This window comes from Penaeus vannamei, chromosome 15 (genome assembly GCF_042767895.1).
Source record: "Penaeus vannamei isolate JL-2024 chromosome 15, ASM4276789v1, whole genome shotgun sequence".
Lineage (NCBI taxonomy): Eukaryota > Metazoa > Arthropoda > Malacostraca > Decapoda > Penaeidae > Penaeus > Penaeus vannamei.
The window spans coordinates 37,217,731-37,245,035 of record NC_091563.1 but is presented as its reverse complement, the minus strand read 5'-3'; the positions used below and the strand labels follow the sequence as shown (position 1 = coordinate 37,245,035).

Genomic DNA, 27,305 nt, shown 5'->3' with positions numbered 1-27,305 from the left:
TAGGTTGGTTAGGTTAGGTAAGGTTAGGTTGGTTAGGTTAGGTTAGGTTGGTTAGGTTAGGTTAGGTAGGTTAGGTTATGTTGGTTATGTTATGTTATGTTATGTTATGTTATGTTATGTTATGTTATGTTATGTTATGTTATAAGTTATGTTAAGTTAAGTTAAGTTAAGTTAAGTTAGGTTAGGTTGGCTATGTTAGGTTAGGTTGGTTAGGTTAGATTAGGTTAGGTTAGGGTAGGTTAGGTTAGATTAGGTTAGGTTAGGTTAGGTTAGGTTGGTTAGGTTAGGTTAGGTCAGGTTAGGTTAGGTTAAGTTAGGTTAGGTTGGTTAGGTTAAGTTGGTTAGGTTAGGTTACGTTAGGTTAGGTTACGTTAAGAAATTTCGTTAGGTTAGGTTAGGTTAGGTTAAGAAATTTCGTTAGGTTAGGTTAGGTTACGTTATGAAATTTCGTTAGGTTAGGTTAGGTTACGTTAAGAAATTTCGTTAGGTTAGGTTAGGTTACGTTATGAAATTTCGTTAGGTTAGGTTAGGTTACGTTATGAAATTTCGTTAGGTTAGGTTAGGTTACGTTATGAAATTTCGTTAGGTTAGGTTAGGTTACAGGAAAAATAAGAACATACTGGTCATTCTCTCTATCTGCGACTCCGTTTTCCTACTCAAGAGTGAGCAAGATTGATGACTGCGCCCCATTGGTCATTTTGTTCCACAAGGTTGACATGTATTGTGTCTTTAGTGCATTTAAAAGGATGGAAGAAACCATCACATACCTCCCCCCATTGCTTTTAAGATTAGGCTATCAGTGAAAACGGAATCTAAATATTGCAAAGTGATTACAACGCAACGTCAGTTCAGATTCCATTAGTCGTGGGAACCATTATTCCAGTATCTACAAATTGCATATTGTGTGTAAACTCGGCGGCCAGATTTATGCTGAGAGATGCCCACTTGGAAGGGCATTTACACAAAGTTTAATGTACGTTAATTTTCTAATCACGATATGTGTGAGGTGTTATTCCTACTGAAAAGCAGTACTTTTATATGTAGCACAAGTAGGACATGCACTGTGGTCTTCATGCAATTATAGCACATTTAACATCCCGGGACATTTAGTGATTATGGTAGAGATATACTTGTATAGGTTACTGAGGGCATTGCTTTTCCTGGTCATATTCATGGACTATACTTTCATATCAAATTTCCTTCATGATCATATATATTACAGTTATATTCTACTCAACTGTTTTTGTTTTAAAGTCTTTCTGTCACTGCCTGTTGTTTTCTTGGTCAAGTAAATGTTACATTAGATGGCTGGAGTTAGTGAAGTCTGGAGTGCAATACCGTAGGTTTTATGGAAGGTTTGTAAGCCGATGCACACTAGCCTGGTGACATCCCTGGTATCTGCCTTAATGAATATTTTGTATTTGCATAGACAGACACGTTTTTTGTAGACAAGTTAATACAGATTTCAGCCGCTAATCCTTACAGACTGAAACTGTAAAAGGAAATATGGATGAATATGATGATATGACCATTTTCGAAACAAAACAGTTTTGTTTTAAAAATAGCTTATCAGATGTAGAGGTGTACCGAAATCCAATTTCTCACGTCTAACAGAGAAATAATCATTTGCAGATTTCCGCAACATTCATTAGTCCACACACACCAGGCGGAAGGAAATGGAGAAGAGGAAAGCGCATCACAACATCCTTATTGGAACTTGACATATGGAGTCACTAGTTTTGATGTAATGATCATATCTCTCCGTATGACTTCAAAAGACTGTAGCTGTTTTATGGCAATCGTACGATAGATAAACTATCTTATGGGTTCAATGCGAGGGAGGCGGAGTAGTATCAGAAAGAGAAACATCAGGGCTGGAACCATCATGTTTATTGTGCGACATTTCGGATTAATTAACATAAACCCACTCTCAAGCCAATCTGTTGGGAGAAAGTCCAATATATGGATTACTATAAAATAACATCAAAATCCTAAAGTGAGCTTTACAAAATACACTAATAAAACAGGTAAAAGGGATAACAAATAATAATAAGTAATAATAAACTATCTTTTCTAAACCTGGCTCTTGCGTCCTTCTTGACCGTCAGTCACTTGCCTCTCCCTTGTTAAAAAAGACCAAGATTTAGGTTAATATATCTCAACAAAATTTGGTCTTTTTAACCTTCATTTATATTTGTCCAGGCGATTTTCTCTTAAAAACGCAAACCCAGGAATCTCTCTTCATATTTTAGAATTATAATTTTCGGAGGGAAGTTTGCAATAATGTTTTATTTAAATCGCTGTATATACAGTTAGATATCAAATGCTTTATAATTAACGTAAATGCATTTACATGAGAAATATGCACTTAAACAACTGAGAGAGCACTAAAGCGGATGTTATGAATATGCTGTACATACAATACAAATTCTAAATGTACATCTATCTGCATATACGCATACATACATGCCTGCATAAACACACACACGCACACACACACACATATAGATATAGATCTGTGTATGTATATACATGTGTGTGTGTTTGATTTGCTTTATTTGGAGGTGGTTCAACATTTTCAACATTCCCTAAAAGCGTACACCTGAAATTGTCGATGTCAGGCGTGCCCTTGAGCAGGTAGGGTAGTCCTGTGAAAATGTTCCTGATAGTCAAGCTTGATAGGGGATCATTTCCATAATTAGGGATTATTTTCATTTGGGAGACGCATCAAGACCATTTTCAATTGAGACAATTAGCAGAACCAGGTAGGTCTAAGAAATACTATTTCACACTAACTATTAAATATACCCACTTTCAATATGAATTAATTGATTGACCGCTCACAAAATTCAGCTTCAGACACAGACTCGATACGATCTGACATCGATATTTTCATAGGATTTAAAAAGCGTGCGAGTAGGTTTACCCCTCCCCCCCCTTGGCGTGCGTTTTGTACGTTTATGGAATTGTTTACATTTTTAAACCACGTCTTATTCAAAACATTCATTAATCAATTGACATATCTGTTCGCATATTCATTAACTTATTTGTGTGTTAATACTATACCACTCCACTGATTCTCTAAAAAACATTCACAAACCTCCATCATGTGTTTATGAGTACTTAGTGGATGTATTTCAAATCTTATTGATCTGTTTACATTAGCACTGAATGTCATATTGGATGCGCGTGTATTAAACATAAATACTGGATTCTACAGTGCCGGTGCTCCACCGAATGTGCATGCCGTTCCTTAACTATTCAGTGACCAACAGAGTCGAAGGAACAGGGAAGGAGCAGCAGGCATACTTGTCATGAACAGGTGTGTAGACCCTTGGGCTGTTGGGCCTGTGGTCGTAAGAGCCCACGATGTGTATGATTACATGAGTATTTGATAAAAAGTGGGTTTAACTAACTAAAATTCTTTTAGAATCTTTTGTTCAAGGCGAGAAAAGCGGTCACATAATCCCTTCTTTGGGTTACTTGCAGGGCATCTCGGGTCAAAGTAGGTACGATGGGCGGGCAAGTCATAATTGCTGCCCCACCCTTTGACCGGATTAAGCTCCCCTATCCAAGACTCTTTTGAGAATTAGAACCTATAACATATGAATGTTTAGATAATTTCCTGTTTGTATGAAGCGTGCTACCGTTTGAATGATTGCGTGTACATTCATTTAGGATATCATGACCTCCAGATTATCCCATAAATAAAACACTGCCAGGCATACATATAGTTTCCTTATCATGCACGCCAGGCATACGAATGTAGAATAGTTAAATAGTTACCATAGAGGTGAGATTACCTGCTTAGATGAACACTGACATGCCACTTCAGCACGGGGTCAGGAAAATGGCATGTGTAAGCAGAAGTACCATGCACTCTTATAATTTATCATATCTCCTTGCTCTATTTTCAGGCTTGTCTTAGAAAGGGATTGAAATCAGCACGTGAGTTTATGCACTTTGACCTAAAGGGACGTTTATTAAGTCTAAAACGTATACAAAACTGACATCAAGTCGTGAATCTGAGATATTCATTTCATCATACAATTTTATCTGCTTATCGAAAAATTCATCTTCATTTAAAGGAAAATAGTTGTTTATGTATAATAGCTATGTTTATGTTATCTGAATGAGAATTTGGTACCATTCAAATATCATGTTTCGGTGAGATCAGTGAGATTGTGTTGATTCATGAATTAAGATATTTGTTATTTTGTTTAAATGCGATATTTTCTGTGGTACTTTTCATTAAAAATAGTACACTTCCTTGTATCCATTACCATTACAGTTTCTTTCGGATCCACAGCGGACAGGAACGGGGAATCAGGACAGGTGAGAGGATTATGTGTCTAGGGGGCGGGCTAGTAATTATGACTTGCCCGCCCATCGTACCTACTTTGACCTAAGTTGACCTCCGTAAATCTTCTATTATTTTTTCCCGTAACGTCTGTAACAGGTGGATCAGGTGCTAGGCGTCGTCACGTGATCAGTCCTCTCATATATATGAGAGCAGAGACTGTGATCAGGTCAGTACTAGCCAGACAGGTGACGCACACTCAACTCACTCTCAAGTGCACACTCTTCTTCCTTGATAAGAAATCATGAACTTGTGTCTCTTCTTCCTGACGGTGGGATGCCTGGTGACCCCCTGCATGGCACAAGGACTTTCCTGGCTCTTCAGACGCCTCCATAAAGCAGGTCGCCATAACATCCGCGACATCAGTGGCGGCCGTCACAACTCCCATCAACTGACGACAGATCAACCCTTCGACTTCTACAAAGACTTGGTAAGTACAACTTTCTACATCAATCCCTTTCGTATATAAGAAAACATATATGTAAAAGGTTATGTACTAGTGAAAGATGTTACCAGATCTAATAATATCCTTTGTTTTGCAGCGTCTGTGCACCAACGACCGCGTGTGTGGGCGCGGCCAGTTCTGCGACCAGCACTACGGCGTGTGTCGGGACCACGTGACGGAGGGACGCGAGTGTCGTCGGGACGCCATGTGTGAGGGCGGATACAACTGCATGTTCGGCCTGTGCCAAAAGCGCATCAAGCGTGGGCGTGAGGGCGCCAGGTGCCGCAAGGAGCGGGATTGTGGAGCAGGGATGTGCTGCGCCCGTCGCCATGGAGAGCAGGTGTGTCAGCGGCGTGTGCCGTTGGGCCACAAGTGCTACGTCCCTGAGGGCGGCCTCGACTACTCCATGAACCAGCTTTGTCCGTGCGAGAGCGGCCTTGTGTGCAAATATACGGCTCAACAGCCTCCTTCCAGGCACCAGCTCATGGCCCTCATGTCGGCGCACGAGGACATGCGCTGCGCAGCGCCCTCGCACCGCGTCGACTGACATGTCAGGAGTCGATTGTGTTCTCAATATATTTATCCCAGATGAACTTCTAGTCAGCAATGTATTTTATATAAGCTAATAAACCTTACCTTATATTCCGTCTGTCTGAATTTAATCATCCCTCATTATCAAACGTACCCAATAAAGATGAACTACGTCCGTACGTACAGTAAAGCCCTAAAAATCAAATTAAAAGTCCAAAGTTTACAGTTGTCTTATCTTACGAAATTAATAGCTAATTACATAATTGATGAGTGCATAGACACAAATACAGATATGAATATATATATATATGTATATATATATGTATATATATATATATATATATATATATATATATATATATATATATATGTAGATGTAACCAAAATGGAAACAATCTCAACACTATCATTCATGGTAAATGTAATCATAAAATGGCAAACTTTCAGTAGTCACCATTTAGAAGTTTTTGACAAAATGACCATCATTTCACATGAGCCCCTTTAAAACTTATGAAAAGAAAATTTAAAAGATATTTTATTTAAAGCTCGTGAAAAAAAAAGTGAACTACCCCATATTAAAACTTGACTTATCTGATCGTATATTGATTAACTTATTTGTGTGTTAATACTATACCACTCCACTGATTGTCCAAAAAACATTCACAAACCTCCATCATGTGTTTATGAGTACTTAGTGGATGTATTTCAAATCTTATTGTTCTGTTTATATTAGCACTGAATGTCATATTAAATGCGCGTGTATTAAACATAAATACTGGATTCTACAGTGCCGGTGCTCCACCGAATGTGCATGCCGTTCCTTAACTATTCAGTGACCAACACAGTCGAAGGAACAGGGAAGAGGCAGCAGGCATACTTGTCATGAACAGGTGTGTAGACCCTTGGGCTGTTGGGCCTGTGGTCGCAAGAGCCCACGATGTGTACGATCACATGAGTATTAAATAAAAAGTGAGTATTGAATAAAAAGTGGGTTTAACTAACTGAAATTCTTTAGAATCTTTTGTTCAAGGCGAGAAAAGCGGTCACATAATCCCGCCTTTGGGTTACGTGCAGGGCATCTCGGGTCAAAGTAGGTACAATGGGCGGGCAAATCATAATTGCTGCCCCACCCCTTGACCGGATTAAGCTCCCATATCCAAGACTCTTGATAATTAGATCCTATAGCTAATACGAATATTCATATGATTTACTGTTTGTATGAAGTGCACTATCGTTTGTATGGTGGCGTGTACATTCATTTAGGATATCATGACCAGATTATCCCATAAATAAAACACTGCCAGGCATACATATAGTTTCCTTGTGTATTGATTCCTAAATTAAGATATTTGCTCATTTGTTTAAATGTGATTGTTTCTGTGATGCGTTTCATTAAAAACAGTACACTTCCTTGTATCCATTATCCTTACGTTTCGGATCGACAACGGACAGGAACGGGGAATCAGGACAGGTGAGAGGATGTGTCCAGGGGGCGGGCAAGTGATTATGACTTGCCCGCCCATCGTACCTACTTTGACCTAAGTTGACCTCCGTAAATCCTCTATTATGTTTTTCCCGTAACGTCTATAACAGGTGGATCAGGTGCTAGGCGTCGTCACGTGATCAGTCCTCTCATATATATAAGACCAGAGACTGTGATCAGGTCAGTACGAGCCGGACAGGTGACGCACACTCAACTCACTCTCAAGTGCACACTCCTCTTCCTTGATAAGAAACCATGAACTTGTGTCTCTTCTCCCTGACGGTGGGGTGCCTGGTGACCCCCTGCATGGCACAAGGACTTTCCTGGCTCTTCAGACGCCTCCATAAAGCAGGTCGCCATAACATCCGCGACATCAGTGGCGGCCGTCACAACTCCCATCAACTGACGACAGATCAACCCTTCGACTTCTACAAACACTTGGTAAGTACAACTTTCTATATCAATTCCTTTCGTATTTAAGAAAACATATATGTAAAAGGTTATGTTCTAGTGAAAGATGTTACCAGATCTAATGATATCCTTTGTTTTGCAGCGTCTGTGCACCAACGATCGCGTGTGTGGGCGCGGCCAGTTCTGCGACCAGCACTACGGCGTGTGTCGGGACCACGTGACGGAGGGACACGAGTGTCGTCGGGACGCCATGTGTGAGGGCGGATACGCCTGCATGTTCGGCCTGTGCCAAAAGCGCATCAAGCGTGGGCGTGAGGGCGCCAGGTGCCGCAAGGAGCGGGATTGTGGAGCAGGGATGTGCTGCGCCCGTCGCCATGGAGAGCAGGTGTGTCAGCGGCGTGTGCCGTTGGGCCACAAGTGCTACGTCCCTGAGGGCGGCCTCTACTACTCCATGAACCAGCTTTGTCCGTGCGAGAGCGGCCTTGTGTGCAAATTCACGTCTCAACAGCCTCCTTCCAGGCACCAGCTCATGGCCCTCATGTCGGCGCACGAGGACATGCGCTGCGCAGCGCCCTCGCACCGCGTCGACTGACATGAAAGCAGTTGATTATGTTTTCACTGTACTTATCCCAGATTAAATTCTAGTCGGTTATTTATCTCGCATAAGTTAATAAACTTTATCTAATTTTCCGAACTGTCTGAATTCAACCCTCGCTCAATATTAGACCTACACAGTGCAGATAAACTAGGTCAGTAGATACGGTAAAACCCTCAAAAATGTCTCACTAAAAGACATCAGACGTAACAATTCGAAAAAAAATCGTTGAGTTAAATCGGATTAAGATCCCAATATTAACAGCTTTTATAGACTATAACTTATCTAGCTAAATGAACAGATAAATAAATGAATAAATAATTAGATAAATGATGAGTATAGATGTGATATAGATACATAAATAGATTCATATAAAAAGGTAATGTCAACATCATTATTAATGGTAATTGTTATTTTAGAATGGCAAACTTACAGTAGACATCAGAACATCTCACTTAAATCACTTACAAAAAAAAAAAAAAAAAAAAAAATCAATAAAAATCAAAAGAAAGGGGAAAGATATATATACAAACAAAATATTTTTGTTGGCTCATGTATTTAAATCGTGTGGATCATATTTTGGGGTTGTCTCCTGTATATATCTAATAAAAATGGGGCCCTAGAAATACGCTGCAGATTTTTTTTTTATACCTGTCTACTGTACTAATTGTTGTGCTGTAATCAGCATCGCCTCTACATTGCAAATGACAGGTTTCGACTTCCAGGCCATCAGTTTGGTGTTCACGGGCGTTCTCATTTCCACATGCACACACACATTTATATATGTATATATATATATATATATATATATATATATATATATATATGTGTGTGTGTGTGTGTGTGTGTGTGTGTGTGTGTGTGTGTGTGTGTGTATGTACATACAAATATACGCATATATGGATATATACATAAACACGTATATATATATGTATATATATATATATATATATATATATATATATATATGTGTGTGTGTGTGTGTGTGTGTGTGTGTGTGTGTGTGTGTGTGTGTGTGTGTGTGTGTATGTATATATGTACACTCAAATCTATGCGTATATGGATACATACATAAACACGTGTATATATATATGTATATATATATATATATGTATATATTTGCTTATCTATCTATTCATCTATTTATTCATTTACTTATTTATCTATATATTCATCTATTTATTTGTGGCAGCGTTGATAAAATACCCCTCCACTGATTGTTCAGACACACCCGTAAGTCTCCATCAGGTGCTTGTGAGTTCTCAATGGATTTAGTTTAAATCTTATTGGTCTTTTTGTATTCTCGTTGAATGTTATATTGAATAAATGCATGTTAAACGTAAATGCTGGATTTGACAGTGCTAGTGCTCCACCGAATGTGCATGCCGTTCCTTAACTATTCAGTGACCAACACTGAGTCGAAGAAACAGGGAATGAGCAGCAGGTATGCTTGTCATGAACAGGTGTGTAGACCCTTGGGCTGTTGGGCCTGTGGCCGTAAGAGCCCACGATGTGTACGATCACACGAGTAGTGAATAAAAATGTGGGTTTAACTAACTAAAATTATTTTAGAATCTTTTGTTCAAGGCGAGAAAAACGGTCACATAATCCCGTCTTTGGGTTACTTTCAGGGCATCTCGGGTCAAAGTAGGTACGATGGGCGGGCACGTCATAATTGCTGCCCCACCCCTTGACCGGATTAAACTCCCCTATCCAAGACTCTTGATAATCAGATCCTATAGCTAATATGAATATTCATATGATTTCTTGTTTGTATGAAGTGCACTATCGTTTGTATGGTGGCATATCCATTCATTTAGGATATCATGACCAGATTATCCCATAAATAAAACACTGCCAGCCATACATATAGTTTCCTTGTGTTGATTCCTAAATTAAGATATATGCTCATTTCTTTAAATGTGATTGTTTCTGTGATGCGTTTCATTAAAAACAGTACACTTCCTTGTATCCATTATCCTTACATTTCGGATCCACAACGGACAGGAAGGGGGAATCAGGACAGGTGAGAGGATTATGTGTCCAGGGGGCGGGCAAGTGATTATGACTTGCCCGCCCATCGTACCTACTTTGACCTAAGTTGACCTCCGTAAATCTTCTGTAATGTTTTTCCCGTAATGTCTATAACAGGTGGATCAGGTGCTAAGCGACGTCACGTGATCAGTCCTCTCATACATATGAGGCCAGAGACTGTGACCAGGTCAGTACTAGCCAGACAGGTGACGCACACTCAACTCACTCTCAAGTGCACACTCTTCTTCCTTGATAAGAAACCATGAACTTGTGTCTCTTCTTCCTGACGGTGGGATGCCTGGTGACCCCCTGCATGGCACAAGGACTTTCCTGGCTCTTCAGACGCCTCCATAAAGCAGGTCGCCATAACATCCGCGACCTCAGTGGCGGCCGACACAACTCCCATCAACTGATGACAGATCAACCCTTCGACTCCTACAAACACTTGGTAAGTACAGCTTTCTACATTAATTCCTTTCGTATATAAGAAAACATATATGTAAAAGATTATGTACTGGTGAAAGATGTTACCAGATCTAATGATATCCTTTGTTTTGCAGCGTCTGTGCACCAACGACCGCGTGTGTGGGCGCGGCCAGTTCTGCGACCAGCACTACGGCGTGTGTCGGGACCACGTGACGGAGGGACACGAGTGTCGTCGGGACGCCATGTGTGAGGGCGGATACGACTGCATGTTTGGCTTGTGCCAGAAGCGCATCAAGCGTGGGCGTGAGGGCGCCAGGTGCCGCAAGGAGCGGGATTGTGGAGCAGGGATGTGCTGCGCCCGTCGCCATGGAGAGCAGGTGTGTCAGCGGCGTGTGCCGTTGGGCCACAAGTGCTACGTCCCTGAGGGCGGCCTCGACTACTCCATGAACCAGCTTTGTCCGTGCGAGAGCGGCCTTGTGTGCAAATACACGGCTCAACAGCCTCCTTCCAGGCACCAGCTCGTGGCCCTCATGTCGGCGTACGAGGACATGCGCTGCGCAGCGCCCTCGCACCGCGTCGACTGACATGTCAGGAGTCGATTGTGTTCTCAATATATTTATCCCAGATGAACTTCTAGTCAGCAATGTATTTTATATAAGCTAATAAACCTTACCTTATATTCCGTCTGTCTGAATTTAATCATCCCTCATTATCAAACGTACCCAATAAAGATGAACTACGTCCGTAAAGCCTTAAAAATCAAATTAAAAGTCTAAAGTTTACAGTTGTTTTATCTTGCAAAATTAATAGCTAATTACATAAATGATGAGTGCATAGACACAAATACAGATATGAATATATATATATATATGTTGATGTAACCAAAAATGGAAACAATCTCAACACTATCATTCATGGTAAATGTAATCATAAAATGGCAGACTTTCAGTAGTCACCATTTGTCACCGAATGTGCATGCCGTTCCTTAACTATACAATGACCAACAGAGTCGAAGGAACAGGAAAGAGACAGCAGGCATACTTGTCATGAACGGGTGTGTAGACCCTTAGGCTGTTGGGCCTGTGGTCGTAAGAGCCCATGATGTGTATGATCACATGAGTATAGAATAAAAAGTGGGTTTAACTAACTAAAATTCTTTTAGAATCTTTTGTTCAAGGCGAGAAAAGCGGTCACATAATCCCGTCTTTGGGTTACTTGCAGGGCATCTCGGGTCAAAGTAGGTACAATGGGCGGGCAAGTCATAATTGCTGCCCCACCCCTTGACCGGATTAAGCTCCCCTATCCAAGACTCTTTTGAGAATTAGGACCTATAACTAATATGAATATTCATATGATTTCTTGTTTGTATGAAGCGTGCTACCGTTTGAATGATTCCGTGTACATTCATTCATTTAGGATATCATGACCTCCAAATTATCCCATGAATAAAACACTGTCAGGCATACATATAGTTTCCTTATCATGCACACCAGGCATACGAATGTAGAATAGTTAAATAGTTACCATAGAGAGATTACCTGCTTAGATGAACACTGACATGCCACTTCAGCACGGGGTCAGGAAATGGCATGTGTAAGCAGAGGTACCATGCACTCTTATAATTTATCATATCTCCTTGCTCTATTTTCAGGCTTGTCTTAGAAAGTGATTGAAATCAGCACGTGACTTTATGCACTTTGATCTAAAGGGACATTTATTAAGTCTAAAACGTATACAAAATTGACATCAGGTCGTGAATCTGAGATATTCATTTCATCATACAATTTTATCTGCTTATCGAAAAATTAATCTTCAGTTAAAGGAAAATAGTTGTTTATGTATAATAGCTATATTTATGTTATCTGAATGAGAATTTGGTATCATTCAAATATCATGTTTCGGTGAGATCAGTGAGATTATGTTGATTCATGAATTAAGATATTTGTTAATTTGTTTAAATGCGATATTTTCTGTGGTGCGTTTCAGCAAAAATAGTACACTTCCTTGTATCCATTACCCTTAGTTTCTTTCGGATCCACAGCGGACAGGAACGGGGAATCAGGACAGGTGAGAGGATCATGTGTCCAGGGGGCGGGCAAGTGATTATGACTTGCCCGCCCATCGTACCTACTTTGACCTAAGTTGACCTCCGTAAATCTTCTATTATGTTTTTTTTCCCGTAACGTCTGTAACAGGTGGATCAGGTGCTAGGCGTCGTCACGTGATCAGTCCTCTCATATATATAAGACCAGAGACTGTGATTAGGTCAGTACTAGCCGGACAGGTGACGCACACTCAACTCACTCTCAAGTGCACACTCCTCTTCCTTGATAAGAAACCATGAACTTGTGTCTCTTCTCCCTGACGGTGGGGTGCCTGGTGACCCCCTGCATGGCACAAGGACTTTCCTGGCTCTTCAGACGCCTCCATAAAGCAGGTCGCCATAACATCCGCGACATCAGTGGCGGCCGTCACAACTCCCATCAACTGACGACAGATCAACCCTTCGACTTCTACAAACACTTGGTAAGTACAACTTTCTATATCAATTCCTTTCGTATATAAGAAACCATATATGTAAAAGGTTATGTTCTAGTGAAAGATGTTACCAGATCTAATGATATCCTTTGTTTTGCAGCGTCTGTGCACCAACGATCGCGTGTGTGGGCGCGGCCAGTTCTGCGACCAGCACTACGGCGTGTGTCGGGACCACGTGACGAAGGGACACGAGTGTCGTCGGGACGCCATGTGTGAGGGCGGATACGCCTGCATGTTCGGCGTGTGCCAAAAGCGCATCAAGCGTGGGCGTGAGGGCGCCAGGTGCCGCAAGGAGCGGGATTGTGGAGCAGGGATGTGCTGCGCCCGTCGCCATGGAGAGCAGGTGTGTCAGCGGCGTGTGCCGTTGGGCCACAAGTGCTACGTCCCTGAGGGCGGCCTCGACTACTCCATGAACCAGCTTTGTCCGTGCGAGAGCGGCCTTGTGTGCAAATACACGGCTCAACAGCCTCCTTCCAGGCACCAACTCATGGCCCTCATGTCGGCGCACGAGGACATGCGCTGCGCAGCGCCCTCGCACCGCGTCGACTGACATGTCAGGAGTCGATTGTGTTCTCACTGTGTTTATCCCAGATGAAATTCTAGTCAGTAATTTATCTCGCATAAGTTAATAAACCTTATCTAATTTTCCGAACTGTCTGAATTTAACCCTCACTCAATAATAGATCTACCCAGTGCAGATAAACTAGGTCAGTAGGTACGGTAAAACCCTCAAAAATGTCTCACTAAAAGACATCAGACGCAATTCGAAAAAAAATCGTTAAATCGCAGTAAGATCCTAATGTTTACAGTTATTTTCATAGACTAACTTATCAAGCTAAATGAACAGATAAACAAATGAATAAATAATTAGATAAATGGTGAGTATAGATATATAGATATATAGATAGATTCATATAAAAAAGGTAATGTCAACATCATTATTAATGGTAAATGTTATTTTAGAATGGCAAACTTACAGTAGAATTCAGAACATCTCAATTAAATCACTTACAAAAAAATCAAATGAAAAGAAAGGGAAAAAATATATATACGAACAAAATATTTTTGTTGGTTCCGGTATTTAAATCGTATGGAACATATTTTGGGGCTGTATCCTGTATATTTCTAATAAACATGTGGCCCTAGAAATATGCTGCAGATTTTTTTTTTTTTTTTTTTTTTTACCTGTCTACTGTACTAATTGTTTTTGTCTCATCCTAGACTTGTTATAAACTGTTTCTCTTCAAGTGGCATAATAATGATAATTGAAGTGATAATAGTTAATGATATAATAGGAGCAGCAACGATATCAGTTAAAGTCAATACTAAAAGCCTCCAATATAATGGAAAACTAAGGCTACTAAAACAGTCCAATTGGCGAGACAAAAGGACAAAGCGCATTTTCACCCCAAAGAGTTGTGTTGTAATCATCAACACCATTACATTGCAAATGACAGGTTTCGACATCCAGGTCATCAGTTTGGTGTTCACGGGTGTTCTAAACGGAGACGTCTCATTTCCACATGCACACACACAATTTATATATCATATATATATGTGTATGTATGTATATATATGTACACACAAATCTATACGTATATGGATACATACATAAACGCGTGTATATATATGTATATATATATTTACTTATCTATCTATTCATCTATTTATCCATTTACTTATTTATCTATATATTCATCTATCTATTTGCGCCAGCGTTGATAAAATACCCCTCCACTGATTGTTCAGACACACTCATAAATCTCCATCAGGTGCTTATGAGTTCTCAATGGATGTAGTTTAAATCTTATTGGTCTTTTTGTATCCTCTTTGAATGTTATATTGAATAAATGCATGTTAAACGTAAATACTGGATTCTACAGTGCCGGTGCTCCACCGAATGTGCATTCCGTTTCTTAACTATTCAGTGACCAACACTGAGTCGAAGGAACAGGGAAGGAGCAGCAGGCATACTTGTCATGAATAGGTGTGTAGACCCTTAGGCTGTTGGGCCTGTGGTCGTAAGAGCCCACGATGTGTGCGATCACATGAGTAGTGAATAAAAATGTGGATTTAACTAACTGAAATTCCTTTAGAATCTTTTGTTCAAGGCGAGAAAAACGGTCACATAATCCCGTCTTTGGGTTACTTTCAGGGCATCTCGGGTCAAAGTAGGTACGATGGGCGGGCAAGTCATAATTGCTGCCCCACCCTTTGACCGGATTAAGCTCCCATATCCAAGACTCTTGATAATCAGATCCTATAGCTAATACGGATATTCATATGATTTCTTGTTTGTATGAAGTGCACTATCGTTTGTATGGTGGCGTGTACATTCATTTAGGATATCATGACCAGATTATCCCATAAATAAAACACTGCCAGGCATACATATAGTTTCCTTGTGTTGATTCCTAAATTAAGATATATGCTCATTTCTTTAAATGTGATTGTTTCTGTGATGCGTTTCATTAAAAACAGTATACTTCCTTGTATCCAATATCCTTACAATTCGGATCCACAGCGGACAGGAACGGGGAATCAGGACAGGTGAGAGGATTATGTGTCCAGGGGGCGGGCAAGTGATTATGACTTGCCCGCCCATCGTACCTACTTTGACCTAAGTTGACCTCCGTAAATCTTCTATAATGTTTTTCCCGTAATGTCTATAACAGGTGGATCAGGTGCTAAGCGACGTCACGTGATCAGTCCTCTCATATATATAAGACCAGAGACTGTGATCAGGTCAGTACTAGCCGGACAAGTGACGCACACTCAACTCACTCTCAAGTGCACACTCTTCTTCCTTGATAAGAAATCATGAACTTGTGTCTCTTCTTCCTGACGGTGGGATGCCTGGTGACCCCCTGCATGGCACAAGGACTTTCCTGGCTCTTCAGACGCCTCCATAAAGCAGGTCGCCATAACATCCGCGACATCAGTGGCGGCCGTCACAACTCCCATCAACTGATGACAGATCAACCCTTCGACTTCTACAAACACTTGGTAAGTACAACTTTCTACATCAATTCCTTTCGTATATAAGAAAACATATGTAAAAGGTTGTGTACTAGTGAAAGATGTTACCAAATCTAATGATATCCTTTGTTTTGCAGCGTCTGTGTACCAACGACCGCGTGTGTGGGCGCGGCCAGTTCTGCGACCAGCACTACGGCGTGTGTCGGGACCACGTGACGGAGGGACACGAGTGTCGTCGGGACGCCATGTGTGAGGGCGGATACAACTGCATGTTCGGCCTGTGCCAAAAGCGCATCAAGCGTGGGCGTGAGGGCGCCAGGTGCCGCAAGGAGCGGGATTGTGGAGCAGGGATGTGCTGCGCCCGTCGCCATGGAGAGCAGGTGTGTCAGCGGCGTGTGCCGTTGGGCCACAAGTGCTACGTCCCTGAGGGCGGCCTCGACTACTCCATGAACCAGCTTTGTCCGTGCGAGAGCGGCCTTGTGTGCAAATACACGGCTCAACAGCCTCCTTCCAGGCACCAGCTCATGGCCCTCATGTCGGCGCACGAGGACATGCGCTGCGCAGCGCCCTCGCACCGCGTCGACTGACATGGCAGGAGTCGATTGTGTTCTCAATATATTTATCCCAGATGAACTTCTAGTCAGCAATGTATTTTATATAAGCTAATAAACCTTACCTTATATTCCGTCTGTCTGAATTTAATCATCCCTCATTATCAAACGTACCCAATAAAGATGAACTACGTCCGTAAAGCCTTAAAAATCAAATTAAAAGTCCAAAGTTTACAGTTATTTTATCTTGCAAAATTAATAGCTAATTACATAAATGATGAGTGCACAGACACAAATACAGATATGAATATATATATATATATATATATATATATATATATATATATAGATATGAATGTATATATGTATATATATATATATATATATATATATATATATATATATATATATATATATGTAGATGTAACCAAAATGGAAACAATCTCAACACTATCATTCATGGTAAATGTAATCATAAAATGGCAAACTCAGTAGTCACCATTTAGAAGTTTATGACAAAATGACCATCATTTCACATGAGCCCCTCTAAACCTTTGAAAATAAAATTTAAAAGATATTTGATTTAAAGCTCGTGAAAATAAAAATTTTGAACCACCCCATATTAAAACGACTTATCTGATCGTATATTAACTTATTTGTGTGTTAATACTATACCACTCCACTGATTGTTCAAAAAACATTCACAAACCTCCATCATGTGTTAATGATTACTTAGTGGATGTATTTCAAATCTTATTGTTCTGTTTACATTAGCACTGAATGTCATATTAAATGCGCGTGTATTAAACATAAATACTGGATTCTACAGTGCCAGTGCTCCACCGAATGTGCATGCCGTTCCTTTACTATTCAGTGACCAACAGAGTCGAAGGAACAGGGAAGGAGCAGCAGGCATGCTTGTCATGAACAGGTGTGTAGACCCTTGGGCTGTTGGGCCTGTGGTCGCAAGAGCCCACGATGTGTACGATCACATGAGTAGTGAATAAAAATGTGGATTTAACTAACTGAAATTCCTTTAGAATCTTTTGTTCAAGGCGAGAAAAACGGTCACATAATCCCGTCTTTGGGTTACTTTCAGGGCATCTCGGGTCAAAGTAGGTACGATGGGCGGGCAAGTCATAATTACTGCCCCACCCTTTGACCGGATTAAGCTCCCATATCCAAGACTCTTGATAATCAGATCCTATAGCTAATATGAATATTCATATGATTTCTTATTTGTATGAAGTGCACTATCGTTTGTATGGTGGCGTGTACATTCATTTAGGATATCATGACCAGATTATCCCATAAATAAAACACTGCCAGGCATACATATAGTTTCCTTGTGTTGATTCCTAAATTAAGATATATGCTCATTTCTTTAAATGTGATTGTTTCTGTGATGCGTTTCATTAAAAACAGTATACTTCCTTGTATCCAATATCCTTACAATTCGGATCCACAGCGGACAGGAACGGGGAATCAGGACAGGTGAGAGGATTATGTGTCCAGGGGGCGGGCAAGTGATTATGACTTGCCCGCCCATCGTACCTACTTTGACCTAAGTTGACCTCCGTAAATCTTCTATTATGTTTTTCCCGTAACGTCTGTAACAGGTGGATCAGGTGCTAAGCGACGTCACGTGATCAGTCCTCTCATATATATGAGACCAGAGACTGTGATCAGGTCAGTACTAGCCGGACAGGTGACGCACACTCAATTCACTCTCAAGTGCACACTCCTCTTCCTTGATAAGAAATCATGAACTTGTGTCTCTTCTTCCTGACGGTGGGATGCCTGGTGACCCCCTGCATGGCACAAGGACTTTCCTGGCTCTTCAGACGCCTCCATAAAGCAGGTCGCCATAACATCCGCGACATCAGTGGCGGCCGTCACAACTCCCATCAACTGATGACAGATCAACCCTTCGACTTCTACAAAGACTTGGTAAGTACAACTTTCTACATCAATTCCTTTCGTATATAAGAAAACATATATGTAAAAGGTTGTGTACTAGTGAAAGATGTTACCAGATCTAATGATATCCTTTGTTTTGCAGCGTCTGTGCACCAACGATCGCGTGTGTGGGCGCGGCCAGTTCTGCGACCAGCACTACGGCGTGTGTCGGGACCACGTGACGGAGGGACACGAGTGTCGTCGGGACGCCATGTGTGAGGGCGGATACGCCTGCATGTTCGGCCTGTGCCAAAAGCGCATCAAGCGTGGGCATGAGGGCTCCAGGTGCCGCAAGGAGCGGGATTGTGGAGCAGGGATGTGCTGCGCCCGTCGCCATGGAGAGCAGGTGTGTCAGCGGCGTGTGCCGTTGGGCCACAAGTGCTACGTCCCTGAGGGCGGCCTCGACTACTCCATGAACCAGCTTTGTCCGTGCGAGAGCGGCCTTGTGTGCAAATTCACGGCTCAACAGCCTCCTTCCAGGCACCAGCTCATGGCCCTCATGTCGGCGCACGAGGACATGCGGTGCGCAGCGCCCTCGCACCGCGTCGACTGACATGAAAGGAGTCGATTGTGTTCTCACTATGTTTATCCCAGATGAAATTCTAGTCAGTAATTTATCTCGCATAAGTTAATAAACTTTCTCTAATTTCCCGAACTGTCTGAATTCAACCCTCCCTCAATATTAGAACTACACAGTGCAAATAAACTAGGTCAGTAGATACGGTAAAACCCTCAAAAATGTCTCACTAAAAGACATCAGACGTAATAATTCGAAAGAAAAATCGTTGTTAAATCGCCCTAAGATTCCCATGTTTACAGTTGTATTTATAGACTATAACTTATCTAGCTAAATGAACAGATAAATAAATTAATAAATAATTAGATAAATAGCTACGTCTAAGCTAATAAACTTTGTACCTTATTGCACGTCTGAATTTAATACTCCCTCATTATCTAATTCACCTATTGATGATAAACTAGGTCAGTATGTATAACAAACCCCTGAAGAACAAAGTTCTCCAAGATATATTCAAAGTAATGATTCGAAAGAAAAATCGCTGAGTTAAATCGCATCAAGTATCCAATGTTTACAGTTGTCTGGATAGGTAAATAGATACACTATTAGATAGATGATTAAGCATATGAATGTAGATATATCTATAGATACATAACCATAGTTGTAGCAATTGGAAAATCGTCAGCTTACAGTAGTCCATTTAGATGTTCGTGACAGCTAAAAGTCAAATGAAAGCGAAAGGAATGAATATGAACGAATTATTTCAACTGATTCCTTTATTCAAGAGAATGATCGTAACCATACATACATACATATATATATATATATATATATATATATATATATATATATATATACATACATATATATATATACATACATATATATATATATATATATATATATATATATATATATATATATATATATATATATATATATATATATATATACATGCGTGTACCTATTCCGGTTGACGGCAGTATCAATTCCGGAATAGACAAACTGTGTACAACCATGTTTAGTCTGTTTGGCTTATCATCAACAGGGCAAAAAACTAGAAAAGTTATTAAGTAAATATAATGTTTGTATAAAGTTTCTAATTTAGAATCATACTTTACTCAGCTTCCTGAAGAAATTTATTTACAGTAGACTGAGGACTTACAATTTTTTTGACAACATAAATATGTAAATAAACAATCATTTGGCATTTGACATGAAAAGATCATACATTTTAAAAAGTGCACATGTGAATACTATTTATTGTAAGAGAAAGAAATAAAAGTAAATCAAAAGTTCATGACTAGGCATATTTCAGAGGAGGCTATGATATTGCTACATGTGTGTGTGCTTGTGCATTTATATACATATGCATATATACACACGCACATACATGACGTAGAACAACTGAATGTACTTAATAACTTCCAAGAGACTGTTAAATCTGAAATCTGAAAGTCGAATCTTGTCACTTGCAATGCAGAGGCAGTGCTGACTGGAACACAAAATGTACACCCTAGCTTTTCCATTATTTTATACGTTTTGGTGTTGTTATTAACTTATGTAATATTATTCCTTTTTTTTTCTTTCTTTTCTTTCTTTCTTGTCATCATAACAGAAAATTGGTAATCATTATTCTTCCACCTAAATAGCAACAGCATATAGAAGGTCTGGGATGAGAAACAAAAGCTCTGCAGCACAATATTAGGGACGTCATTTCTATTAACGATAGACAAGAGATGTAGTCACGAAATATGTTCCATGTGCTTTGAATATAGAAATATATATATATATATATATATATATATATATATATATACATATATATATAAAAAAAAATTCATTTGTTTTTTTTAAAGTGATCGAAGGGATATGGTGTTCATCATGTCACAAATTTCTAAATGAAGATTACTGTAAGTTAACCTTTTAGCAGTTACATTTACCATGAATAATAATGTTGATATTGTTACCATTACTTTTTTTATTATTTATTTATTTACTGTACATACTGACTTAATTCAAAGTCAATAGGTAAGTTTAATAATGAGGGAGGATTAAATTCAGACAGACGGAATATAAGGTACACAGTTTATTAGCTTATTCAAGATATATTTTTGACTAGAAGTTCATCTGGGATAAATACAGTGAGAACACAATCGATTCCTGACATGTCAGTCGACGCGGTGCGAGGGCGCTGCGCAGCGTATGTCCTCGTACGCCGACATGAGGGCCATGAGCTGGTGCCTGGAAGGTGGCTGTTGAGCCGTGAATTTGCACACAAGGCCGCTCTCGCACGGACAAAGCTGGTTCATGGAGTAGTCGAGGCCGCCCTCAGGGACGTAGCACTTGTGGCCCAACGGCACACGCCGCTGACACACCTGCTCTCCATGGCGACGGGCGCAGCACATCCCTGCTCCACAATCCCGCTCCTTGCGGCACCTGGCGCCCTCACGCCCACGCTTGATGCGCTTTTGGCACAGGCCGAACATGCAGGCGTATCCGCCCTCACACATGGCGTCCCGACGACACTCGTGTCCCTCCGTCACGTGGTCCCGACACACGCCGTAGTGCTGGTCGCAGAACTGGCCGCGCCCACACACGCGATCGTTGGTGCACAGACGCTGCAAAACAAAGGATATCATTAGATCTGGTAACATCTTTCACTAGTACACAACCTTTTACATATATGTTTTCTTATATACGAAAGGAATTGATGTAGAAAGTTGTACTTACCAAGTGTTTGTAGAAGTCGAAGGGTTGATCTGTCGTCAGTTGATGGGAGTTGTGACGGCCGCCACTGATGTCGCGGATGTTATGGCGACCTGCTTTATGGAGGCGTCTGAAGAGCCAGGAAAGTCCTTGTGCCATGCAGGGGGTCACCAGGCACCCCACCGTCAGGGAGAAGAGACACAAGTTCATGGTTTCTTATCAAGGAAGAGTGTGCACTTGAGAGTGAGTGAGTGTGCGTCACCTGTCCGGCTAGTACTGACCTGATCACAGTCTCTGGTCTTATATATATGAGAGGACTGATCACGTGACGACGCCTAGCACCTGATCCACCTGTTACAGACGTTACGGGAAAAACATAATAGAGGATTTATGGAGGTCAACTTAGGTCAAAGTAGGTACGATGGGCGGGCAAGTCATAATCACTTGCCCGCCCCCTGGACACATAATCCTCTCACCTGTCCTGATTCCCTGTTCCTGTCCGCCGTGGATCCGAATGGATAATGGAAGTATACTGTTTTTAATGAAACGCATCACAGAAACAATCACATTTAAATTAATGAGCAAATATCTTAATTTAGGAATCAACACACAAGGAAACTATATGTATGCCTGGCAGTGTTTTATTTACGGGATAATCTGGTCATGATATCCTAAATTAATGTACACGCCACCATACAAACGATAGTGCACTTCATACAAACAAGAAATCATATGAATATTCATATTAGCTATAGGATCTGATTATCAAGAGTCTTGGATATGGGAGCTTAATCCGGTCAAGGGGTGGGGCAGCAATTATGACTTGCCCGCCCATCGTACCTACTTTGACCCGGGATGCCCTGCAAGTAACCCAAAGCCGGGATTATGTGACCGCTTTTCTCGCCTCGAACAAAAGATTCTAAAATAATTCTAGTTAGTTAAACCCACATTTTTATTCACTACTCGTGTGATCGTACACATCGTGGGCTCTTACGACCACAGGCCCAACAGCCCAAGGGTCAACACACCTGTTCAAGATCCGAAAGAAATTGTAAAGGTAATGGATACAAGGAAGTGTACTATTTTTGATGAAACGCAGCACAGAAACAATCGCATCTAAATAAAATTAACAAATATCTTTAGTTATGAATCAGCACAATACTGATCTCACTGAAACATGATATTTGAATGGTACCAAATTCTCATTTAGATAACAGGGTGTATGTAATCATAACAATTTTCCTTTAATTGAAAATTAATTATTCGATAAGCAGATGAAATGTGTGATGAAATGAAATTCTCTGATTCACGACCTGATGTCATATTTTTATATACCTCATAGGCGTCACTTTAGGTCAAAGTGCATAAACACGTGTAGATTTCAAGTACTTACTGAGACAAGCCTGATAATACAACCAAGAGATATAATAAACAAGAGGAATGCATGGTACTTCTGCTTACACATGCCATTTTCTTGATCCCGTGCTGATGTGGCATGTCAGTGTTCAACTAAACAGCTAATCTCTCCTCTATGGTAACTATTCTACATTCATATGTCTGGTATGGATGATAAGGGAACTTATATGTATGCCTGGCAGTGTTTTATTTATGGGATAATCTGGAAGTCATGATATCCTGAACGAGTGTACACGGAATCGTTCAAACGGTAGCACGCTTCATACAAACAAGAAATCATATGAATATTCATATTAGTTATAGGTTTTAATTCGAAAAAGAATCTTGGAAAAGGGAGCTTAATCCGGTCAAGGGGTGGGGCAGCAATTATGACTTGCCCGCCCATCGTACCTACTTTGACCCGAGATGCCCTGCAAGTAACCTAAAGCCGGGATTATGTGACCGATTTTCTCCCCTTGAACAAAAGATTTTAAAAGAATTTCAGTTAAAACCTACTTTTTTATTCACTACTCATGTGATCATACACATCGTGGGCTCTTACGACCACAGGCCCAACATCCAAAGGGTCTACAAACCTGTTCATGACAAGTATGCCTGCTGCTCATTCCCTGTTCCTTCGACTCAGTGTTGGTTACAGAATAGTCAAGGAACGGCAGGCACATTCGGTGGAGCACCGGCATTGTAAAATCAAATATTTACGTATGGTATGGATGATAAGGGAACTATATGTATGCCTAACAGAGTTTTACTCAGCTCGTTGTATACTAGAAAATATAATAAGCGAAAATCCTGGATTAATTCCACTGCTTACATTCCTCTGGATGAAATTCCTTCATTATGGGGTAATCTGGTCATACTTCTATCCCAAATGAATGTACACGCAATCATACAAACGGTGGTGAACTTCATACAAACAGGAAATCATCTGAATATTCATATTAGCTATAGGCTCTAATTCTCAAAAGAGTCTTGGATAGAGGAGCTTAATCCGGCCAAGGGGTTGGGCAGCAATTATGACTTGCCCGCCCATCGTACCTACTTTGACCCGAGATGCCCTGCAAGTAACCCAAAGCCGGGATTATGTGACCGATTTTCTCGCCTTGAACAAAAGATTCTAAAATAACTTTAGTTAAACCCAATTTTTATTAAATACGCATGTGATTGCACACATCATGGGATCTTACGACCACAGGCCCAACAGCCCAAGGGTCTACACACCTGTTCATGACAAGTATACCTGCTGCTCATTCCTTGTTCCTTCGACTCAGTTGGTCACAGAATAAGGAACGGCATGCACATTCGGTGGAGGACTGGCACTGTAGAATCCAGTATTTACGTTTAACACGTATTCATTCATCATAAATTTTAACAATGATGTAAAAAGAACAAAAAGATTTAAAGTAGACCCACCAAGTACTAATTAATACCTGATGGAGATTTATGGGTGTGTCTGAACAATTAGTGTTGTATTTTATCAGGATTGGTACAAGTGATTAGATGTATATAGATAGCAACAGGAACAGCGAAGAGAAGAACAAGAAAACACACGAATATACCCTTCGTTGTTCCTTTTGCAATTTGTTCGTCATGAACTCCATATAGAAAGAGAGGAAAATGGATGAATAAATATATGGATATACATATACATGTATATCTATTCGTTTATGCATATGCATATAAACACACATAAACCCACACCCACACACATGATATATATGTGTGGGTATATATATATATATATATATATATATATATATATATATATATATATATATATATTTGTGTGTGTGTGTGTGTGTGTATGTGTGTGTGTGTGTGTGTGTGTGTGTGTGTGTATGTGTGAACTGAAATATCTTCGTATTTCATTCTTTTTCTTTTAATTTGATTTTTAAAGTGATTTAAACGAGATGTTAATTTTGTCACAAACTTCTAAACGACAATCACTGTGTCAACCATTTTACAATTATATTCACCATGAATAATGATGATATTACAACCATCCTGGTTACGTGTATTTATATTCATTTCTATACGTGTGTGTGTACCCTGTTTTGGTAATTCTAAGTAAGTCAGCCGCGCTTTTTTTTTTGTCCTACCCCCTTCAGTCTTTGGGGACCCGTGGAGAATCGGGGGCTGAAAGGGGGGGGGGGGGGTACACACACAGGAGAAATAGTGGAATCAAAAGTGTAAATAAAAAAAAAAAAAAATGCAAAATCCTAACAAGAGTCCGGAGCCGGTGCAAGAAGCGCCGGAGTAAGTGTTGCCGAAATCCCGAAGGAAATTTCTTACCCTAACCGTAACAATCCTAACCTAACCCAACCCAACCTGACCCAACCCAACCCAACCCAACCTAACCTAACCTAACCCAACCTAACCTAAGCCAACCCAACCCAACCTAACCCAACGCAACCCAACCCAACCTAACCTAACCTAACCTAACCTAACCTAACCCAACCCAACCCAACCTAACCTAAACCAACCTAACCTAACCCAACCCAACCCAACCCAACCCAACCTAACCTAAACCAACCTAACCTAACCAACCCAACATGACATGACCTAACCAACCCAACCCAACATAATATATTACCCAACCTAACCTAACCTAACCTAAACAACCCAACATATCATAACATAACCCAACCCAACCTAACCTAACCTAACCAACATAACATAACATAACCCAACCCAACCTAACCTAACCTAACCTAACCTAACCTAACTTAACCAACCTAACCTAACCTAACTTAACCTAACCCAACCTAATCTATCCTTTCCTAACATAACTTAACCTTACCTAACCTAAACTAACCAACCTAACCTAACCTAATCAACCTAACCTAACAAAACCTAACCTAACCTAACCAACATAAGCTGCCCTAACTTAACCAACCTATCCTTTCTTAACCTAACATAACCTAACCAACCTAACAAAACCTAATCTAACCTAACCTAACCAACGCAACATAACAAAACCAAACCTAACCTAATCAACCCAACATAACATAACCAAACCTAACCCAATATAACCAACCCAACATAACATAACATAACCCAACCTAACCAACCCAACATAACCTAACCAACCCATCATAACATGACCTAACCCAACCTAATCAACCCAACCCAACATAACATAACCCAACCTAACCTAAACAACATCAAATGACCTAACCTAACCAACCTAACAAAACCTAACCTAACCAACCTAACAAAGTCTAACCAACCTAACCAACCTAAGAAAACCTAACCAACCTAACCATGTTATGTACACTAATCAATAATTCTATTATATTTTCCTCGGTATATGTGGTGCAGCTGCCTTCATTAGTATTGCCACTGTTTTTTTACTGTTTTTATTGTACATAGTGTCTTATTTCAAGGTCAATAGGTATGTTTGATAATGAGGGAGTATTAAACTCAGACAGATGGAATATAAGGTACAAAGTTTATTAGCTTATACAAAATATATTAATGACTAGAAGTTCATCTGTGATAAACACCGTGAGAACACAATCGACTCCTGACATGTCAGTCGACGCGGTGCGAGGGCGCTGCGCACCGCATGTCCTCGTACGCCGACATGAGGGCCATGAGCTGGTGCCTGGAAGGAGGCTGTTGAGCCGTGTATTTGCACACAAGGCCGCTCTCGCACGGACAAAGCTGGTTCATGGAGTAGTCGAGGCCGCCCTCAGGGACGTAGCACTTGTGGCCCAACGGCACACGCCGCTGACACACCTGCTCTCCATGGCGACGGGCGCAGCACATCCCTGCTCCACAATCCCGCTCCTTGCGGCACCTGGCGCCCTCACGCCCACGCTTGATGCGCTTTTGGCACAGGCCGAACATGCAGGCGTATCCGCCCTCACACATGGCGTCCCGACGACACTAATGTCCCTCCGTCACGTGGTCCCGACACACGCCGTAGTGCTGGTCGCAGAACTGGCCGCGCCCACACACACGATCGTTGGTGCACAGACGCTGCAAAACAAATTATATCATTAGATTTGGTAACATCTTTCACTGGTACACATAACCTTTTACATATATGTTTTCTTATATACGAAAGGAATTGATGTAGAAAGTTGTACTTACCAAGTGTTTGTAGAAGTCGAAGGGTTGATCTGTCGTCAGTTGATGGGAGTTGTGACGGCCGCCACTGATGTCGCGGATGTTATGGCGACCTGCTTTATGGAGGCGTCTGAAGAGCCAGGAAAGTCCTTGTGCCATGCAGGGGGTCACCAGGCACCCCACCGTCAGGAAGAAGAGACACAAGTTCATGGTTTCTTATCAAGGAAGAAGAGTGTGCACTTGAGAGTGAGTTGAATGTGCGTCACCTGTCCGGCTCGTA

The 27,305-nt window shown here is 40.9% G+C and overlaps 8 protein-coding genes across 8 annotated transcripts; 6 read left to right on the top strand and 2 right to left on the bottom strand.

The window, feature by feature from the left end:
- Positions 1–4,604: 4,604 nt before the first annotated feature.
- Positions 4,605–5,352, top strand: LOC113816081 (dickkopf-related protein 3). Its single transcript, XM_070130240.1, has 2 exons — positions 4,605–4,790; positions 4,903–5,352. The coding sequence occupies exons 1-2, from the start codon at positions 4,605–4,607 to the stop codon at positions 5,350–5,352; spliced, it is 636 nt and encodes a 211-aa protein (XP_069986341.1).
- A 1,722-nt stretch (positions 5,353–7,074) lies between these two features.
- Positions 7,075–7,822, top strand: LOC138864174 (dickkopf-related protein 3-like). Its single transcript, XM_070130239.1, has 2 exons — positions 7,075–7,260; positions 7,373–7,822. Exons 1-2 carry the CDS (start codon positions 7,075–7,077, stop codon positions 7,820–7,822), a joined length of 636 nt encoding a protein of 211 aa, XP_069986340.1.
- Positions 7,823–10,121: 2,299 nt separating this feature from the next.
- Positions 10,122–10,921, top strand: LOC113816073 (dickkopf-related protein 3-like). The gene is made up of 2 exons (XM_027368095.2): positions 10,122–10,307; positions 10,420–10,921. Exons 1-2 carry the CDS (start codon positions 10,122–10,124, stop codon positions 10,867–10,869), a joined length of 636 nt encoding a protein of 211 aa, XP_027223896.2. The 3' UTR covers positions 10,870–10,921.
- A 1,704-nt stretch (positions 10,922–12,625) lies between these two features.
- On the top strand, positions 12,626–13,409 carry LOC113816072 (dickkopf-related protein 3). Its single transcript, XM_070130238.1, has 2 exons — positions 12,626–12,811; positions 12,924–13,409. The coding sequence occupies exons 1-2, from the start codon at positions 12,626–12,628 to the stop codon at positions 13,371–13,373; spliced, it is 636 nt and encodes a 211-aa protein (XP_069986339.1). The 3' UTR covers positions 13,374–13,409.
- Positions 13,410–15,485: 2,076 nt separating this feature from the next.
- Positions 15,486–16,389, top strand: LOC113816078 (dickkopf-related protein 3-like). Its single transcript, XM_070130237.1, has 3 exons — positions 15,486–15,507; positions 15,639–15,829; positions 15,940–16,389. Exons 1-3 carry the CDS (start codon positions 15,486–15,488, stop codon positions 16,387–16,389), a joined length of 663 nt encoding a protein of 220 aa, XP_069986338.1.
- Positions 16,390–18,117: 1,728 nt separating this feature from the next.
- On the top strand, positions 18,118–18,865 carry LOC113816074 (dickkopf-related protein 3). The gene is made up of 2 exons (XM_027368096.2): positions 18,118–18,303; positions 18,416–18,865. The coding sequence occupies exons 1-2, from the start codon at positions 18,118–18,120 to the stop codon at positions 18,863–18,865; spliced, it is 636 nt and encodes a 211-aa protein (XP_027223897.2).
- A 2,039-nt stretch (positions 18,866–20,904) lies between these two features.
- Positions 20,905–21,748, bottom strand: LOC113816075 (dickkopf-related protein 3). Its single transcript, XM_070130236.1, has 2 exons — positions 21,563–21,748; positions 20,905–21,450 (listed from the first exon to the last, which is right to left on the bottom strand). Exons 1-2 carry the CDS (start codon positions 21,746–21,748, stop codon positions 21,001–21,003), a joined length of 636 nt encoding a protein of 211 aa, XP_069986337.1. The 3' UTR covers positions 20,905–21,000.
- A 4,717-nt stretch (positions 21,749–26,465) lies between these two features.
- Positions 26,466–26,830, bottom strand: LOC138864252 (dickkopf-related protein 3-like). The gene has a single exon (XM_070130926.1). It carries the CDS (start codon positions 26,825–26,827, stop codon positions 26,486–26,488), a length of 342 nt encoding a protein of 113 aa, XP_069987027.1. The 5' UTR covers positions 26,828–26,830; the 3' UTR covers positions 26,466–26,485.
- Between the last annotated feature and the right edge of the window lie 475 nt (positions 26,831–27,305).

What these genes read in the sequence shown, in the direction of transcription:
- LOC113816081 (XM_070130240.1), top strand. Translation starts at nt 4,605, where the DNA reads ATGAACTTGTGTCTCTTCTTCCTGACGGTGGGATGCCTGGTGACCCCC. An exon ending in TCGACTTCTACAAAGACTTG is followed by an intron (nt 4,791 to 4,902) that starts GTAAGTACAACT and finishes TTTGTTTTGCAG; the next exon opens with CGTCTGTGCACCAACGACCG.
- LOC113816075 (XM_070130236.1), bottom strand. Translation starts at nt 21,748, where the DNA reads ATGAACTTGTGTCTCTTCTCCCTGACGGTGGGGTGCCTGGTGACCCCC. An exon ending in TCGACTTCTACAAACACTTG is followed by an intron (nt 21,451 to 21,562) that starts GTAAGTACAACT and finishes TTTGTTTTGCAG; the next exon opens with CGTCTGTGCACCAACGATCG.
- LOC138864174 (XM_070130239.1), top strand. Translation starts at nt 7,075, where the DNA reads ATGAACTTGTGTCTCTTCTCCCTGACGGTGGGGTGCCTGGTGACCCCC. An exon ending in TCGACTTCTACAAACACTTG is followed by an intron (nt 7,261 to 7,372) that starts GTAAGTACAACT and finishes TTTGTTTTGCAG; the next exon opens with CGTCTGTGCACCAACGATCG.
- LOC138864252 (XM_070130926.1), bottom strand. Translation starts at nt 26,827, where the DNA reads ATGTGTGAGGGCGGATACGCCTGCATGTTCGGCCTGTGCCAAAAGCGC.
- LOC113816074 (XM_027368096.2), top strand. Translation starts at nt 18,118, where the DNA reads ATGAACTTGTGTCTCTTCTTCCTGACGGTGGGATGCCTGGTGACCCCC. An exon ending in TCGACTTCTACAAAGACTTG is followed by an intron (nt 18,304 to 18,415) that starts GTAAGTACAACT and finishes TTTGTTTTGCAG; the next exon opens with CGTCTGTGCACCAACGATCG.
- LOC113816073 (XM_027368095.2), top strand. Translation starts at nt 10,122, where the DNA reads ATGAACTTGTGTCTCTTCTTCCTGACGGTGGGATGCCTGGTGACCCCC. An exon ending in TCGACTCCTACAAACACTTG is followed by an intron (nt 10,308 to 10,419) that starts GTAAGTACAGCT and finishes TTTGTTTTGCAG; the next exon opens with CGTCTGTGCACCAACGACCG.
- LOC113816078 (XM_070130237.1), top strand. Translation starts at nt 15,486, where the DNA reads ATGTCTATAACAGGTGGATCAG. An exon ending in GTCTATAACAGGTGGATCAG is followed by an intron (nt 15,508 to 15,638) that starts GTGCTAAGCGAC and finishes TTCCTTGATAAG; the next exon opens with AAATCATGAACTTGTGTCTC. An exon ending in TCGACTTCTACAAACACTTG is followed by an intron (nt 15,830 to 15,939) that starts GTAAGTACAACT and finishes TTTGTTTTGCAG; the next exon opens with CGTCTGTGTACCAACGACCG.
- LOC113816072 (XM_070130238.1), top strand. Translation starts at nt 12,626, where the DNA reads ATGAACTTGTGTCTCTTCTCCCTGACGGTGGGGTGCCTGGTGACCCCC. An exon ending in TCGACTTCTACAAACACTTG is followed by an intron (nt 12,812 to 12,923) that starts GTAAGTACAACT and finishes TTTGTTTTGCAG; the next exon opens with CGTCTGTGCACCAACGATCG.